This window comes from Paramormyrops kingsleyae, chromosome 25 (assembly GCF_048594095.1).
Source record: "Paramormyrops kingsleyae isolate MSU_618 chromosome 25, PKINGS_0.4, whole genome shotgun sequence".
NCBI lineage: Eukaryota > Metazoa > Chordata > Actinopteri > Osteoglossiformes > Mormyridae > Paramormyrops > Paramormyrops kingsleyae.
Window position 1 is genome coordinate 9,693,537 of NC_132821.1, and position 18,600 is coordinate 9,712,136.

The following is an 18,600-nucleotide window of genomic DNA, read 5'->3' on the forward strand; positions in this document are numbered from 1 at the left end:
AAAGAGAAGCGACCTTTCCGTTTACAATAAATCACTCGTTTGTGTTTAGGGTGGTTTATGCGTTCAAACATTGTGTAACTACTCGGGGGTAGGGGCGTCGCACCCGACGTGCTAGGTTTTGGGAGTGCAGGGTTGTCGGCAGATTATATCGGTACCCGGCCGAAAACGTATATACTTCAGGGTGCCACCGTGTCCATTTTTGTCCCCTGAACCTGCCTTCCAACACCCTCCCGCAGCAGGACGGGTAAAACATATTTGCACACGCAAATACTGGGACTAAAAGAACTCGGGGTGAGGGACTCAGATCCTCTCATTACTTAGTCTCCCTGGGTAGAATAACCGCCAGTTTTCCCCTACCAAGGCGGGGCGAAATTTCTCCGCTACAATTGCTCAGAATCGCTGTAGCTTTCCGATGGTATGCGGGGCGTTGCGGTTGCTTAGCGTGACCGACGCATAAGAAAGCAAACATTCTTTATTATCATCCTATGTATGTTAAATTACGATCTTCCACATTAATCAAGATATTGTAAAACGGAAATTATTACAGCTCCAATAGCTTATATTAAAGTCAGCCAAGAGTCACAACATGGTTTTGAAATGGCAAAGACAGACACAAATCAAATGTATATGAGCAAGCAACATAAGGAATCTGTTTGGGTAAATTATATTATACTGTAGAGCCTACTATATATTTGTGGTGTGGTGGCGAATTGGTGCAGAAGTTTTAGAACTGCACTATCGATTTATCACTTTATTTAGAAATATAATTTCAGTTCTTATCCTTTTAAAAAGTTACATTTTTTGAAATTGTCTTTCAAAGTGTCCCTCAGAATGACACTGGGGCTGGGGTGGGCGGGGCTACGAGGGGGGGAGGGGGACGCGGTCAGAATGGTATATTAAGAGGAGACCTCCGCATGTACAGTTACTCTACTTCTGCTTCCAGCGAGACAAAGAGCTCCAGATTCTGCTCAAGATTTCATCTTTTGTCGAACAACTCGTCAAGAATTGCTTCCAAGGCGTAAGTTGTGATCAATTTATTATTGCATTTGAATGTGTAGTAACTGTGGATAAACTTGTTCATCCTTGTATGTAGTTTACTGACACTGTGCTTAAGTCTCTTAAACTGACTACTATTGTTAAAACTTAAATTGCATCCACTACAGAACGAAAACAACATTTCGAAGAACTTTTTTTAATTACTAAAAACTCATCTTTTTAGAAAGACATTTTAAGGTACTTTATAAATTCTCCTGTTTTATCTCTTTATTTTTTTTTCTATAGCACTTTTGAGATTGCTAAAATATAAAATGCAATGCACATAAAATGTATTTTATACTAATTATCTTTAAATTAGTAGTAAAGATGGTATTAAACTGTAGAATACCATTTTTTTTATTTGCAGTGATCACAGAGGGCCTATACTGAGGGAAAGTGCCCCAAAAAACGAAAATATAAAACGTGTTTCACTTCAGACTACACAAAAGTGAAAATCCTTGTTTAATAAGGATTAAAATAATGACAATGTTGCGCGCTGTACTGTTTGCAACAGTGATTTCAGCATTGCTCATGACGGTTTAGACGACTGTAAAAGCCATGTTGAGGTGAGTTTAACGGGTGTCATTTCATATGCTGTATTATTCAGGTCTACACTAGTTAGACACTTGGTTAGTTGCCAATGCTGTCATGAAAGACTCCTTGAAGACTTTTGTAAAGTAGCAATGGAATATAATTAAGGAATTTGCATAAATGGTAAAATAATCTACTTATATTATTGTCAAAATAATACATAATATTGACCTTCGTAATTTAGTGTGCTGACTAGAGGAAATTAATGAACAAATTAAACTGTGAAATTAAGTTTGTTGAAGTTACATTTCCCTCCTTGTTGGGGGGTTTGGGGCACTTCCCTGAATTGAGTTTTTGCAGGTTGGGATGTCTGAATTATCCCCCCTTAGGGAAGGGAGGGGGTGCTGGTTATGAAAGTTGGGGGGCGGCGGCAGACGATCCGTAGCCACGCCCAGCATACAATCCATAGGCACGTGGCCACTTCCCTGCATTTGATTGCTCTTATTTCTGTGTGGACAGATTTCCGGGATGCTGAGGGAGCTGTGGTCCATTTGCGGGAGACTCACGGAAGTTCCGGGAGAGGTGTGATGTCTACATAAGATTGTGTCTTAAAATGCGATCCAGTTGTTTAAATGTACTGCCACTGCACATTTCTATGCAGGACATAATTCATGGACTCAAACAGAGCACTAGCGCAAAATTACCGCGCATAAGATACAGTAAAACGAGGTCAGTAAGAGCTTTTTTAACGTTAGTACTGTTAAATCTCACTATGGCGGCGCGTGTCAGTCAGACATAAACACGAGAGTAGGAGCCCCTCCCAAACTGATGCTCTGTGCTGGGGGAGCAGGACAGGCCCAATGACATCACTGGCTGCCTCCACCCTCCTCCGGAACCGGTCTCTGTCTCTGGCCATCTGCAACCAGCAGGATCCATCACGGGCAACACGGCTGGCAAACGCCCAGGCCACAAGAGGGCGCACTTCCACCTTCTCACTGAAGGTCACCTGCAATAACAAAGGGGAGGCGTTGAACGAAACCTGGAGTGTTACACAAAGAGCACAACACATAACCAACCACATACATTAGCTGTTCACTGCATTTGTATTAACGCATTACTGAAGATGTTGTGAAACCCAAAAAGAATGTGTCTCCCTGTGGGACTGGAACACAGAGGCACAGTGATGATATCCAAATTATACCTTTTTGTGACCTGTAGTGGGCATCTCCTCCTGCAGAGGGCGCCACTGTTCCTCATCACAGAGACGTTCCACCTGCGTCCCTCCAGCGTTTGCTGTGCAGCCCTCTGGTGGGCAAGTGGCCTGAGACGTCACCACAGAGGAGAAACTGAGCGGATTGTATGGGTCATCAGTGCGGAAGAAGGATTCCCAGAGCTGAGCATTCTCAGAGTTGTCATTGTCATCACCGTCGTCATCAGACCAGCTTGAATCACTGTCACAGCCTGGCCCCTCCGAGGACACACTGGATTTCCCAGGAACAGCTTCATGGGCCTCATCAGAAGAGACTTCACAGGACTCCCATTCCAGCCACTCCGACAGGTCAACATCCTGCTCATCTGGGGAACTCGCACGCTCATCTTTCCCCAGAGTAACGATCGGCAGGGGGCACACCTCAGGCCGCAGAGCCTTCACGGCTGCTATACAGCGACGCTTGATTTTTGACAGCGCCGCCCTCAGGCGTCGGAAGGCCTTCTTAATCGCCTGGAACATCTGCGTCGGCCACTCACTGATATTGACGATATCCACACACATTCTGGGGAAGAAAAAAACCACGGTAACCAATAAACCAAACAAAAAACGTCCGAAACAGGATAATAGTACTCCACCACTAGACCAAGCTGCAGTAATTAAATTTTAACCAAACTGAGCATAAGAACATTTGGTACAAAAAAAACTTCGAATATATAGGAACCTACGGATTGGTTAAAAACCGTCGCAAATCGAACATCTCGCAGTATTACGATCTTCCATAGTATTACGCCGCCCATAAAATGCATCATATATGACTGGCAAACGAAAAACCAATACATTACAATACTAATGTTGTATTAGTCTCTAAATAGCGCCGCAGACATTTAAAGAAAAACAGCCTCCTTTATTTAACAGACAGCATTTTTGTTGACTAGCTTGTGTCGGACTATCCTACAATACTCACATATGTATTGGACAATAAATCGTAAGTACAATTATCTAATTAAATTACCGTGTTAAAATAAAGCTCACCTTTTTGATTCCGTATCTCAGCCAGTCGCCTGAAAATCACACCAGCGAAGATTAGGTGACCTTCGGTTGGAAAAAACGTCTGCACTTGGTTTTGTAAAAGAATAACCCTGTTTCTTGGCGGAAACCAGAGAAATAAACAAGTGCGACTCTACTCTTTAGCAGAGGATCTACACCGTGCACGCTGCGCTTTCCTTTATATAGCCGGTGGGGGTGCCGGGGGGCGAGGATTTCGGCCAATCATACAGCGAGGCGTTTGACGTCCCATAGAACGTATGCGCATTACGTGTCTGGGACAGCTGAGTGATTCGAGAAGGTGTTCGCTGCAGCCTGCGGGATGGGGCGGGACGAGATGTGGGCGGAGCGAGATGTCACGCAGTAGCCTTATATGGGTACATGGATGGGCAGGACCAATTCGAAACTCCGCTCCGTGATTATGGCAGCCTTGCGAAGACTTAATGGTTTGACTACAACTAATGTGTAAACTTCACCGATTTATGAGATTTTAGCGCTTCTTTCACGTCATACGTTTGTATACCCTAATTATCGTATGCAATCCAGATGTGAGATATTTTATATATATTAAAATATTAATTTTATGAAAAAAAATGAAATGATCAATGAAAGCTCTAGTGCAGCGGTTCCCAAACTAGGGTACGCGTACCCTCTGGGGTACGCAAGAGGCTGTAGGGGGTACGAGAGGGAGCGGGGGGAATCACGAATTCGAACGAGACAGTAATTCTCAAAACAGCGGAGTCGGTGACCTCCAAAAAAGCCGTAAAACACAAAATACAGTCGTGTTTATGTCATATGTTTTTGTGCTTATTAAATTTAAGTGTTTCCAAAGATTAATCCCACAACAGTAATAAAATAAATGTCTTGCTTAATAGATCGCTTTAATCGCTATTACAGTTGGGTATGGGCACGCGGTCTTATTTAGAAAACATACAAAAAGAGACGCATATAATGTTTAATCATTCGTTAATTTGTATTTGTCCGGTCCAGGAGGTTAATTTTGGGGATCGTTAAAGTGATAGATCACCTATCTTGATTAAGCCTGATTCGGTTCGTTATATATATTATTAAAAAGTAAATATTAAGTAAGAATGAGAATATGAACAACCATGGGAATTATTTTTACAGTGAAAACAAAAGTGGTATTAATTATATTGTATGTTCTTGAGTAATCGATAAAATCAGTATATGCAAGACATCAATCTGTAATAGTGGAAAATATGTCCAGTATGATCTAGGTCTGCAGAGGGAGTAAAATCTTTCCGTGCCACGGGCATATGCCACTCGACATGTCACCGCTACGTGCGCATGGCACTGGCAGCTGCCACTCGACATGTCACCGCTACGTGTGCATGGCACTCGACATCTCACCGCTACGTGCGCATGGCAGTGGCAGCTGCCACTCCACATGTCACCGCTACGTGTGCATGGCACTCGACATCTCACCGCTATGTGCGCATGGCACTGGCAGCTGCCACTCGCACGTCACTGCTACCAGTACAGCAGCTGCCACTGATATGTGTGTCTGTCATCGGTCTCAACATGACTATACACGTCTGTATACGCCACTGGACTAGAATCCCTGAAACCTACGAAATACCTCGGACGCACCTCTCGTGGAGCCCCCCCCCCCCACACAAACTGCCCGCCCCCTCATCAGCGCCAATCAACACTTATTGTTTTACAAATGAAAGCGAGTTTCACGGTTTCAACCTCGGGTCTGCACAGAAACGTCTTTCTAACAGTGTGGTCTGAGGAATCGTAAAATACATGTAGCCTATATTATAATCAGTGAGAAAAAATAAGTGCAGGAACTCTAATTTTCCGTCATTTGACATTTGTGCGGTGAAAAAAAAATCAAGTCTTTAGGATGTGTTGGTTCAAAAACTATTTTAATTTAATCATTCTTCCAAGCAATAACCTATAGGCATAGGCTACTTTTTTCTAATTCGCAAATGGAATACTGAAAACCATTAAAACAACATGAACCAGACCAGTGTGATACTTGTAGGCCTAACAATAGACTAGGGCTAAAGCTGATGCGATTGGTTGGGACTCAGTGGATGCATATGATAGGGCACTGTCGTGGCTCGTGGGTAATGTAGTCTTTTATCGGTCTTGTGATATTGTCTATTCTAGGGCCACTGTCGCTGCGTCGGATCAGTTTCAGTAAGTACCGGAACGCAGAAAAAAGTGGCGGAACCCAAAAGACGAAAATACAGAAGTTCCGGAACTGCGTTCTGCTGCGTTCTGGCCCACTTCAAGCACTGATTATAATTAATTGAATTTGAAATACAATTGAATCCCCATTTCTCGATTCAGCAATTGCGATTTCAGTTTCCCGAAAGTATTTGAAAGAATAAATAAATGCATTTGCTTACTGTCTGTAACAATCGGTGCTAATCTCTTTTTCAGTTTTAAAGTTCGATCAGGGCTAAAAGACGAATTAATTAATGTATGTCGTTAAAATTACCCTGGCATGACATTAATGCGATATATGCATTATAAATGTGCCGACAGACAAAGCATTTTTATAAGTAATGAAGAAAAATATGGAACTTGCAACTTAGAATTTGTAAAAACTACTGATTACTATCTCAATCTCTTATGAGATGGCACAATGCGCTTTGCACGTAAACACTGATGACGCTACCTTCGAAAAAGATTGCGCAGGTATGAGCACACCAAATACTATAAATTACCAGTAAGGGTCAGTCCCAAAAAGGCAGCTGGCAGGGGGAAGTGATGTCACAGGCACCCGTCAAGGCAGCTGCCACTCCGTCACAGGCACCCGTCAAGGCAGGTAGCGGCAGCTGCCACTTCTGTCCGTCGCTAGTGGCGCTAAACAGTGACAGGAGCCGTTCGGGAACAGTGCCTGCCTGTATTGGCAGGTCTAGTGGCAGGTCACATGGCAGGTCTAGTGGCAGGTGCCGTTCAGATACAGTAGAGAGGCACCTACCAACCGCTCATGGAAGTAAACCAGAGATTCTGTGAATCGGCTAGGATAAACTGGGATACGGAAATAAATTGAGGACTTGTTTAATCGTTGTATGACTATGCATGATGTTATTGTTGTTGATTGCAAAACTCTTCATTGTCATATTTGAGAAGACAATGATTGTACTGTTTATATTTATTATATTATATTTATTCATTTTACAATGTAATAATATTTCTTATTACATTGAAACATCTCTAGGTACTATTGTTATTTGGTATGTAAATTATTTAATTTCCTCAACTTCTATAGCTAAGGAAGCTTTGTATAAAATTACGTAAAAATTCCTGCATTTAGTTGTACTATTTATAATTATAATATTCACAAAATGATCATTAAGCCGATGTACAGAATCTCTGGTTTAGGCTACTTCCAGGAGTGGCGGGTAGGTGCCTCTCTACTGTATCTGAACGGCACCTGCCACTAGACCTGCCACGGGACCTGCCACTAGACCTGCCACTACCGGCAGGCACTGTTCCCGAACGGATCCTGTCACTGTTTAGCGCCACTATCAACGGACAGAAGTGGCAGCTGCCACTAAGAACTGGCAGCTGCCACTTCTTAGTGGCAGCTGCCGCTACCTGTCTTGACGGGTGCCTGTGACGGAGTGGCAGCTGCCGCTACCTGCCTTGACGGGTGCCTGTGACGTCACTTCCTCCTGCCAGCTGCCGTTTCAAGATTGAACCCCCTAAGTAAATTACTCCGGACGTGTGTGCAGTTATGTATTGGATAATTCATGATGTACTTGTGAAACAGGATGGGCAGTTATGTATTGGATAATTCATGATGTACCTGTGAAACAGGATGGGCAGTTATGAGCACACAAAAGTGCTAATTACTAGAAACAGATTGCAGTCTAAGTATATTACGGTACAATAAAAAAGACTTTCGCGTTCAACATTTATTTTTGATCATAGAAATGCAAATAGGGAACATTATAGAGGTCTTATTAAAGAAGTGGTTGGTGTGATTATATATATCGTGTTTCTTGTCACTATTTCTGTCACTTTAGGTTGCTGTTACTATATATTAAAAGCAACATAGTATTATAATTTAGATTGAAACGTATTGCTTAATTTAGCCTTGACAGTAGTCTTAATATTAATGACAATTTTAATTTTCTTGATCTCCTTTGGTTGTTTAATAGTAATTTGAGAGAATGTTGTGACAGATGCATACAGAGAATACCAGATCAAATGACTAGTGTACAAATGAACGGTGTAGGAAATGGGGTCGTTATAGGCCTCTGAATTTGTAAAATTTGATAAAACACTGGTGCTTAAGGTATGAACAGACAAATGGGTGAGGGATAATTAAAAATAAAGGGGTATTCAGAAACAATTTAAACTTTATGCAGATTTGCAAATAGTTGGTGTAACTAGGCTACATAAAACAATGTATTGAAATGTGACCAAAAACAAACAATACTCAAGGACATAAATGTCAAAGATAACATGCGTGTGAATTCCCATCTCGACAAAAATACATAGAAAAACTAATGTTTTTATATAGTCTCCGACAATATTGGGTAATTTACAAGCGCTCTGAAAGCTTATTTCTGCTAATCCTCTGCTAACCTCCGAAGTTACAAAAAATACCGTGCCCACCACCACGCAAAATGACCCACCATGCAGTCATTTTCGCCGCGCGCACCTCTGCGAGTATAAACCAAGCTTTAAGTGGTGACAGTCGCATGTAGCGGTGACAGGTCGAATGACAGCCGATATGTGAAGACACCAGGTCGAGTGACAGGTTCCTATGGCCGTGCCGGGTCCCGTGAAATGCGCGGATGGCCGTGCCGGGTCGGTTGCCATGCGCATATAACAGTGAAACATCGAGTGCCATGCTCATGTAGTAGTGACATGTAGAGTGGCAGCTGCCACTGCCATGCACACGTAGCGGTGACATGTCCAGGGCCGTGCACACGTAGCGGTGACATGTCGAGTGCCATGCGCACGTAGCGGTGACATGTTGAGTGGCATATGCCCGTGGCACGGAAAGATTTTACTCTTACTGTAGGCCTGTGTGGTCAGACACTGTGCAATAAACAGAATTTTTAGGAACATGGCAAATGTTCACATTGCAGCATTGGAGTAGGTTCACTGTCACAACGCTGACCGGGGAAGCAGAGGCGAGGAGACATAGGATTGGGGAAATGCGGGGTTTAATGAGCAAAAGGAACACACACTAGCCGACTAGCGGTAAAGCAGAATTACAATACAATGACAGGACTGGAGAAACAAACGGAAACACGGACTAAATACAATGGACTAATGACAAGTTTGACAACAATCAGGAACAGCTGGTAAACACGGGGAATCCACACAGGGTTAACGAGGGGGCTTGGCACACGGAAGGAGCGGACGATCGGGGCATGACACTCACTGGAGAGCTTTGTCACGGATAACTTAACTGTCTCTAACAGCGTCTAACCGCACATTAAATAAAGTCCTGCATATTTTTCTATTCTGAAATTCTGCCATGGCATGCACCAGTATGATGCTGGTGCAACTTTCCCAGGACCCTAGTCAAAAATATCTGCCACTCTGGTCGCGGAAAACAAGCGCTAACGGAAATATATGAAAAACACGGGAGCGGTAGAAGATTTTTTTAAATTTGATGGGAATGGGACGGTACGGGAATGACATCCCACGGGACTGAACGGGATGGGAATGGTTTTTGAAAATTTGGCGGTTAAATTGGACGGGAACGGAAACCCTCCAACGCGAATGGGATGGGACGGGAACCAAAAACCTTTTCCGTGCCCATCCCTACTGTGAAATTCTCCCACCGGATAGCAACAATCTATTACTAAAATATATTATTAAATTCATTTGGTGGTGAGAAATAATGGACTGTTCAGTATTTATTTTTATGCATGCGGTATTGCAATCTATTTATAGACACTTATTAAGAGTCGTTGGTAGCAGAGGGTACGCGGCTGGAAAAAGTTTGGGAACCACTGCTCTAGTGGATTACAGAATATTTCATATTGTTATTTAAAAGTTTGATAGTGTTTAAAGTTGAATTAAGACATACAGATTTGTTACATGTTACAGGTGTGCGAAATGTTATTTTACTCTCCAACAAACACCATTAAATTCACATCAGAAACAACCAACCCAGATAAATATGGGGGAAAATGGTTTATTTTATTTACATTATTTACAAATCCTTGAAGAAAAAAAAACCCAACAGAGTAAACAGCAGTTTCTCCTCAGGTTCCTCTTAAACTCCCGATAACCTGGTTGTCAAATAGTTGTCTTTTACTGGTAAGAAAGGATATTACAAAGTTATAACCATTGAAATACTTTAAAATATCTTGGTAATTTTCAGCTTTATTCATCATTCAAATATATATCAAATATCAAATATTAATCTTACCTCCAGTCATACTGTGGTCCACGCAGATACATCTGCCTTGCTGCTTCTTCAGACAGGGAGGGTACCCCTGCAAGAGCGTGTATTGTTGCCTGTAGCATAAAGATTGATTCAAACAAGTCAGTTATTAAATAAAATAAATCAAAACATGGCTTTTTAACAATTTTTAATAAGATAGTGACTACAATGTTATATTTAATGTGAAGAAATATGCATAAATAATTAATAAGTATCTATGCACTTCTGGTAGAAGCACATCCAGGATGAAAGAAATCTCATCCGTGAGTTGCCTGGCTTCAGCCGTATTCTTCACAATGCCAGACAGAAATGCAAAGACTTCATCCATCTGCTCATCATCCTCAAAATGAACCATCGGCTTTTGGGCTTTTTCTGTTTCCCATGGAGACTCCAACATTCCTGTGCAGATGGCCTGGAAATGAATGAGAGGTGGTCAAATAAGGGGGATGTTACACCAGTAATACTGCAAAAACCTAATAACAGTTTATATGAAGATTAATAAAAAGTAAATTAAATTAAATAATTTCCATCTTGGCTACACTTACTTCAACTTGTTGTCGTACATTATAGTTCTTAGTAATGTATCCAGTAAGCACAGAACAGTCTTGCTTCGGCTTTTGTTGGACTTCATGGGCTCGTTCCTGTTGTTAAAGGAGTGATGGATAATTACAAAGTGTGCTTCAATAAACAGGGATTAATTTAACTATGTTATAATGCAGATAGCTACTGACTTCCAGCCTCTGAATGTAGAGATCTGAAGTGAAACTGACTGGTGCCTCATCAGCCTACAAAACAGATATTGAATTAATTACTACATAAACATTTCTTCTTTTCTTTCCAGTGCCTGTTTATTAGGAGAGCATTGCAGTACCATACCAACTTTTGCAAACATGATCATCTTTATATAAAAACATGTTGTTATCTGCTGTTGCTAGTACAGTACAGGTATGATAAAATGGATAAAAAAAAGAATTCACCAAATCAGATTCATCACTACTGAGTACTATGCTGGCAGTCTTCTTTAGGGCTGGTTCTTCATCTGTTTCCTGTTTCAAAAAGACATGTAGTGTGACTCTATGGTCAAATCTCGACCCTCTACACTTACATTGATACGCAACACAAAATACTTACCTTTTGTCTTTCAGCTCTCCTTTTCTTCCTGTCTCTCTCTCTACTTTCCTGTGACCTATCATTTCACAGTAAAAACCCAAATAAGCATCCAGCGTCATAGCTGGCACACATCATGTAGTGTCAAAATGAATACATACAGCATAGGGAAGTTCCTCAGAAGTACTAAGCACCACCATTTTCTGATTTTGTGCATGTCCATCTGCAGAAACAAAATTTTCAGTTTTTGAAGGACTACGTGAACTGGTAAAGCACACTTCACTTGAATTGCCCACAACATACCTCAGTAAAATCAAACTGTGCTCCCGTCACAAATTGTAGTGGTACAAAAGGGGCAGTGAAAGTGGGTGTGTTTTCTGCAGTTTAATCCACACTTTACTATGGTAAACTCTGAAATGGAGAAAAATGTAATTTGAAACATTTTACCAAAATGGCCATTTTTTTGATATACTGTATTTCAGTGCTCAAACAGGTCATTTATAGGAAAATTTCTTTTACAAGTTTATATAGACACTTTCTGGTTGTTATTTACTCATAAGATGCAGTAATTTGATTATTAGCCATGGCATCTTGGTGGAACATGTATCTATTATGCCTCAGAGTCCTCTGCTCTCAGATCATTACTTGTTAACGTTTGAAATTTGGTTTATAGTGGGGTACCGCAGGGTTCAATTTTAGGACCACTATTGTTCCTAATTTACATTAATGATATTGACACGAATACATACAGTAAACTGGTTAAATTTGCAGACGACACTAAGGTGGGCGGGGTAGCAGATACTAATCTAGCAGCAGAGAGGCTTCAACGGGATCTGGATTTAATTAGCGAATGGGGTGATACTTGGCAGATGAAATTTAACACAGATAAATGTAAGGTAATCCATGCAGGGAGCAGAAATATACAGTACAGATATTTTATGGGTTCCACTGAAATAAAGGTAGCTGATTATGAGAAAGATCTCGGTATGTATGTTGATGCTTCCATGTCCCACCCTCGCAAATGTGGGGAAGCAATAAAAAAGGCGAACAGAATGTTGGGTTATATCTCTAGATGTGTGGAGTTTAAGTCAAGGGAGGTGATGTTACACTTATATAATTCCTTGGTAAGACCCCACCTAGAATACTGTGTGCAGGTTTGGTCACCATACCTCAAGAAGGACATTGCTGCCTTAGAAAAGGTGCAACGAAGAGCTACGAGAATGATTCCTGGTCTTAGAGGAATGTCTTACGAGGAGAGGTTAGCGGAACTGAATCTGTTCAGCCTTGAGCAAAGCAGACTAAGGGGGGATATGATTCAGGTCTATAAGATTCTAACGGGTCTGGATGCTGTTCAGCCAAATGACTATTTCAATATTAGTCTAAATACTAGAACTCGTGGCCATAAGTGGAAATTAGCGGGAGAACATTTTAAAACAAATTTGAGGAAGCACTTCTTTACACAGCGTGTAGTCAGAGTATGGAATAGTCTTCCTGCTATTGTAGTGGAAGCTAAAACCATGGGTTCCTTTAAATCAGAGCTAGATAAGATTTTAACAACTCTGAGCTATTAGCTAAGTTCTCCCCAAACGAGCTTGATGGGCCGAATGGCCTCCTCTCGTTTGTAAATTTCTTATGTTCTTAAATCCAGTATAGCCTCCCATTGACCACAGCTCCAAAGTACAGAATCAGACGTTCCATTGCCTCAGTAACTACAACAACATTTATGAAACAACTTCCACAGTCCTTCAGCCTTACATCTGAAGCATCATGTATAAATGAACTTGAACAGGCGACTGCAAACATGGATAAATCCCTTCGTAGCACACTAGATCTTGTAGCTCCACTTAAGAAGATAAAGCATAGAGATAAGAAACCTGCCCCCTGGTACTCTGATCATACACGTGAACTCAAACAGGCAAGCTAGAGCGCAAATGGTGCTCAACTAAACTAGAAGTTTTCAAATCTGCATGGAAAGAGAGCCTGTCTAAATACAGACAAGCACTAGTGACTGCTAGGTCTGTGTATCTCTCCAGATTAATAGACGGGAACAAAACCAATCCAAAATTCCTATTTGAATCCGTGGCTAGGTTAACACAGAATTCTCCATTAAACACGCAAGTCCCACAATCTCTTAAGAGTAATGACTTTATTACATTCTTTAATGGTAAAATAACTAAGATTAGACAGACCATCCAGTGCACGTCCTTATAGCTACCTATGACTGCCAGACTCCTGCTAGTCTTATGCCTATCAATAATGAGACTTTTGAATCTTTCATTCCTATAAAACACTCAGAACTCCTGACCTTAATTTCCTCCTGTAAATCCTCTACAAGCCTCATAGACCCAATTCCTGCAAAATTCTTCAAGGAAATTGCACCGCAGATTAGCAATACCCTGTTAAATGTGTTATCCAAGCTTAAGAGATGAGTTTATGTTCCAAAACCTTTTAAAATGGCTGTTATTAGACCCGTCCTAAAGAAACCAAATTTTGAACCTAGTGTTCTAGGAAACTATAGACCTATCTCAAATCTTCCTTTCATTTCAAAGATCATGGAAAAGGTTGTAGTTCGTCAGTTGTCTTCTTTCCTACAAAAAAATAATACTAATGAATTATATCAGTCTGGCTTTAGACCAAACCATAGCACAGAAACTGCTCTAGTCAATGTAATGAATGATTTACTTATGGCTTCTGACCGTGGCTTTATATCGCTGTTGGTATTACTAGATTTAACTGCAGCATTTGATACTGTGGACCATAATATCCTCTTGGACCGATTAGAAAGTGTGGTTGGCATTACAGGGACAGCACTCTCTTGGTTCCGCTCATATTTAACTGATCGCTATCAGTATGCACATGTGAACAACGAATCATCCAAGGCCACCAAAGTCACATACGGTGTCCCACAGGGATCAGTACTGGGCCCACTACTGTTTACCCTATACATGCTACCGCTTGGTAACATTATTAGAAATCATGGTGTTGGGTTTCATTGTTATGCAGATGATACATATATATATCATCATATATATATATATATATATATATCTGTTAACCCTGATGATACATCACTCCTATCTCGGTTAGAAGACTGTCTGTTAGATATCCGGTGTTGGATGGCAAAAAAATTCCTAATCTTAAACACAGAAAAAACAGAAGTACTGGTGATTGGTCCCAAAGTTGCAAGAAATAAGTTTCACCACCTCAGCATTAGTGGCCTTCCTACACAACCTAACACAGTGGTTAGAAATCTTGGTCTTCTAGTTGATTCAGATCTATGTTTTGATGCTCACATAAGAAGTATTACTAGAACTGCGTTTTATTATCTACGAAACATAGCCAAGCTTCGTAAGATGCTCTCACTTCGTGATGCATAAAAATTAATACATGCCTTTGTAACTTCCAGACTGGACTACTGTAATGCCCTCCTTTCTGGTTGCCCGTCTGGATCCTTACATAAACTTCAGCTGGTACAGAATGCAGCAGCCAGAGTTCTCACAAACACTAAAAAATTTGATCACATCACACCAGTCTTATCCTCCCTTCATTGGTTACCAATTAAGTCTCGGATTGACTATAAAATACTGCTATTAACCTATAAAGCACTGAATGGCCTTGCACCAGAATACCTGAGTGATCTGCTGACCACATACAACCCCCCACGCTTGCTTTGATCTCAAGGTGCGGGATATCTGTTAGTACCTAGGGTAGAAAGAGCTACGGCAGGCTGCAGAGCTTTCTCCTACAGAGCTCCTCAGCTGTGGAACGGTCTTCCCCCGGATGTGCGGGTTTCAGGCTCACTCTCAATATTCAAGTCTAGACTAAAAACACACCTGTTTAGTTTAGCTTATAGGGACACTAGTTCTAACTCTAGCTAACTTCTCACTCCCAGTTAAACCTATAGTGTGAGGTGTTGAGCTGGGTGGGGATCGGTGCCATTGGCATTGGATAAACTGAATTGACAGTGCTGTCACTCTAGCTTCACAATTGCTTGTGGGATTGGAGTGCTGACATTTCAGGGACTCCCCATGCCTGCATTCCCACCTGCCTCTCCCTCCTACTTATGCTGCCATAGCCATATCTGCCGGAGCATTGCACTTCATATTGCACTCATCTACCTTTTAGCACTGCCTATAGTCTCCCTTACTTTGACTAATTGCATTTTTTCCCCCCCTACTTCTCCTGGGGGATGCTGCCTGGAGACCTCAATCTATCAAGATGTCCAGCACACCCTGCTACATGTGACGTCGCCTCTAGCAATGACGTCCGTGCCCGTGTCATCTTCCATGTATGACCCGCTCCCTGCCTTCTGGTTGCCTGGCGATTGGAGGGAGCATTGGCACCGGCTTGCCATCTCCCCCCTGCTCACCGTTTGTGTCACAGATTTAACTGTATTTGACTCTCCCTGCCGGCCCCTAGAGGATGGGCTCCCCCTTTGAGTCTGGTCCCTCCCAAGGTTTCTTCCTTGTAGGTAGTTTTTCCTTGCCACTGTTGCCTATGGCTTACTCACTGGGGGCTTTGGGTGGGGATGCTGTAAAGCGCTTTGAGACAATGTAATGTTGTGATAATGTGCTATACAAAAATAAATTTGTTTGTTTGTTTGTTGTAAGCATGCTTTCTTTTTTCCACCAAAAGACATATAATTATAAATAACAACTGAGATCTTTCAGTTTATATGCCAGTGGAATCATTACAATATAATGTGCATCAAGGGAATTTCTCATTAAGTTAACAAGAAAAGTGCAGTCAAAGTACACCAATTTTCATTTGTTGTTCCTTAGCAGATCATTTGTTCAAATATTCATACCTTAATGTTTAACACGGCATGGTTCTGCACATGTATTGTAACCCTGTGTTCTTCTGCAGACATATAGTGGCAGAACAGGCAGTGAAGCTGTCCAGCCTTATAATAAGTGCAAGGCTGTCGGCTGATAGATATGGAAATGTGTCTCTGTAAGAAAGGAAGGGGCAGTGTTGTCATAATTCATATATTTTAACACGGATGAAAAACAGATCAATGCATAGATAAGCATCATTTAAGAACTGTAAATATACATTATAATTTGGTTTTAAAAATTGTCCGATGGAACATTTGGTATAGTGTTCTGCACATACTGCGGTTACAATTTAATACTTTTCACCGAAGCACAAACAGCCAATACAGCAGATGTTGAAGTATAAGTTTAAGTTAAAACTAAGCAAGGTTTTTCCTTACAGTTCCTTAACATGCATTTCTTTATTCCAGTGCCACACATTTCTTTGTTTCATCTAGGTCAAAAAACAAGCATTTTAGGCTTTAATTTGGCATTTAATTTCTGCTTACCTCTGACAGGTTATCCATCGTAACGCGAAAAGTGTTGCTTTCCCGCATTCTTGTTGGACTCATGCAACTTGTTTCAACTATCGCCACCTGCAGTATCGGAGTGTATGGGTATTTCACCATATAAGGCCACTGCGTGACATCTCGCTCCGCCCACATCTCGCCCCGCCCCATCCCGCAGGCTGCAGCGAAGTGTACTTGAGTGATTCTGGGGGACTCTGAGACGGAATTTCCTCTGTGTTTTTGTTGTGAAACGTAGGTGCGATAGCAACAGTCACCACAAGGTCTGACTACGGTATATAAAAAGGAATTTTAAATCTGCATACAAAATGTTTTTACATCACTGAATAAAAAAGCTATTAAACGTTTTAAATCTGCAGAGAATTTAAGATTTTTATATAAGCCTCCATTTAGATACATAACATTTGCCCTCTCCCTTTTTTTCCTACATTCTTTATTTTTCCTCTCCATTCTTCTCTTTCCACTAATATAAAAGTATATGAGACTGTCTGCTGAATTATTTCATTATGCACTCTCTGTTGTTTGCGCTTATGCACCAAACGGCAGTTCAAAATACCCACCCTTTTTGGAGTCCTTGGAAGGGGTGTTGGAGAGCGCTCCTCCCGGGGACTCTCTTGTTCTGCTGGGGGACTTCAATGTTCACGTGGGCAATGACAGTGAGACCTGGAGGGGCGTGATTGGGAGGAACGGCCCCCCCGATCTGAACCCGAGTGGTGTTTTGTTGTTGGGTTTCTGTGCTCGTCACGGATTGTCCATAATGAACACTATGTTCAAGCATAAGGGTGTCCATATGTGCACTTGGCACAAGGACACCCTAGGCCGCAGTTCAATGATCGACTTTGCGATCGTGTCATCGGACTTGCGGCCGCATGTATTGGACACTCGAGTGAGAAGAGGGGCGGAGCTGTCAACCGATCCCCACCTGGTGGTGGGTTGGCTCTGCTGGTGGGGGAGGAAGCCAGTCAGACCCAAGTGTATAGTGTGGGTCTGTGGGGAACATCTGCGGCTAAGCTGAACGCGGCTTCGGCGGTCGCTGAGGCAAAAACTCGGGTATGGGAGGAGTTTGGCGAGGCCATGGAGAATGACTTCCGGACGGCTTAGAGGAGATTCTGGTCCACCATCCGGCTTCTCAGGGCGGGAAAGCGGTGCAGCATCAACACTGTTTATGGTGGGGACGGTGCGCTGCTGACCTCAGCTCGGGACGTTGTGGGTCGGTGGAAGGAATACTTCGAAGACCTCTTCAATCCCACTGACACGTCTTCCAATGAGGAAGCAGAGTCTGGGGTCTTGGGGGTGGACTCACCTATCTCTGGGGCAGAGGTCGCTGAGGTGGTTAAAAAGCTCCTCGGTGGCCGGGCCCCGGGGATGGATGAGATCCGCCCGGAGCTCCTCAAGGCTCTGGATGTTGCGGGGCTGTCTTGGTTGACATGCATCTGCGGCATCACGTGGACATCGGGGGCGGTGCCTCTGGATTGGCAGACCAGGCTGGTGGTCCCCATCTTCAAGAAGGGGGACCGGAGGGTGTGTTCCAACTATAGGGGGATCACACTCCTCAGCCTCCCTGGTAAGGTCTATTCGGGGGTGCTGGAGAGGAAGGTCTGTCGGATAGTCGAACCTCGGATTCAGGAGGATCAGTGCGGTTTTCACCCTGGCCGTGGAACAGTGGACCAGCTCTATACTTTCTGCTTGTTTGGAACACAGTTGAATTGGTTACTTCCACGAGAAGACATTGTTGTTGTTGAGACCTCTCACTACTTGTTGCATTGGTATAGTTGTCGCTGTTCTGCGTCATGTGTAGGCCTTGAAGTTATTGGCAATTAGATGCGTCTGTGGCTTGGATTTACGTGTCAGCGAACTTAAAAGAAATTGTTGCTCCTATTGACTGTTTTATGTTGGAAGTTTGATGCTCGTTGTTTTGACCGCTTAAAATGAGTG

At 42.3% G+C, this 18,600-nt stretch overlaps 2 protein-coding genes across 5 annotated transcripts; both read right to left on the reverse strand.

The window, feature by feature from the left end:
- Nucleotides 1–2,105: 2,105 nt before the first annotated feature.
- On the reverse strand, nt 2,106–4,336 carry LOC140582938 (uncharacterized). Its single transcript, XM_072707472.1, has 3 exons — nt 3,809–4,336; nt 2,768–3,338; nt 2,106–2,572 (listed from the first exon to the last, which is right to left on the reverse strand). The coding sequence occupies exons 2-3, from the start codon at nt 3,335–3,337 to the stop codon at nt 2,327–2,329; spliced, it is 816 nt and encodes a 271-aa protein (XP_072563573.1). The 5' UTR covers nt 3,338; nt 3,809–4,336; the 3' UTR covers nt 2,106–2,326.
- A 5,691-nt stretch (nt 4,337–10,027) lies between these two features.
- On the reverse strand, nt 10,028–17,734 carry LOC140582937 (PWWP domain-containing DNA repair factor 3A-like). 4 transcript variants are annotated; one of them, XM_072707470.1, is made up of 11 exons: nt 16,648–17,734; nt 16,132–16,275; nt 11,628–11,735; nt 11,486–11,547; nt 11,349–11,403; nt 11,195–11,263; nt 10,949–11,002; nt 10,763–10,858; nt 10,441–10,629; nt 10,203–10,291; nt 10,028–10,087 (listed from the first exon to the last, which is right to left on the reverse strand). In XM_072707470.1, exons 4-11 carry the CDS (start codon nt 11,545–11,547, stop codon nt 10,036–10,038), a joined length of 666 nt encoding a protein of 221 aa, XP_072563571.1. In that variant the 5' UTR covers nt 11,628–11,735; nt 16,132–16,275; nt 16,648–17,734; the 3' UTR covers nt 10,028–10,035. The 4 variants fall into 4 exon arrangements, with proteins under 4 accessions (XP_072563571.1, XP_072563570.1, XP_072563572.1 ...); XM_072707469.1 differs by lacking the exons at nt 11,486–11,547; nt 11,628–11,735 and having other exon boundaries at nt 11,349–11,396; nt 16,648–16,734; nt 17,226–17,733; XM_072707471.1 differs by lacking the exons at nt 16,132–16,275; nt 16,648–17,734 and adding an exon at nt 15,027–15,480.
- Nucleotides 17,735–18,600: the final 866 nt, after the last annotated feature.

What these genes read in the sequence shown, in the direction of transcription:
- LOC140582937 (XM_072707468.1), bottom strand. Translation starts at nt 16,818, where the DNA reads ATGGGGCGGGGCGAGATGTGGGCGGAGCGAGATGTCACGCAGTGGCCT. An exon ending in GGAGAGCTGAAAGACAAAAG is followed by an intron (nt 11,264 to 11,348) that starts GTAAGTATTTTG and finishes TTTTTGAAACAG; the next exon opens with GAAACAGATGAAGAACCAGC. An exon ending in GTAGTGATGAATCTGATTTG is followed by an intron (nt 11,003 to 11,194) that starts GTGAATTCTTTT and finishes TCTGTTTTGTAG; the next exon opens with GCTGATGAGGCACCAGTCAG.
- LOC140582938 (XM_072707472.1), bottom strand. Translation starts at nt 3,337, where the DNA reads ATGTGTGTGGATATCGTCAATATCAGTGAGTGGCCGACGCAGATGTTC. An exon ending in CCACTACAGGTCACAAAAAG is followed by an intron (nt 2,573 to 2,767) that starts GTATAATTTGGA and finishes TTGTTATTGCAG; the next exon opens with GTGACCTTCAGTGAGAAGGT.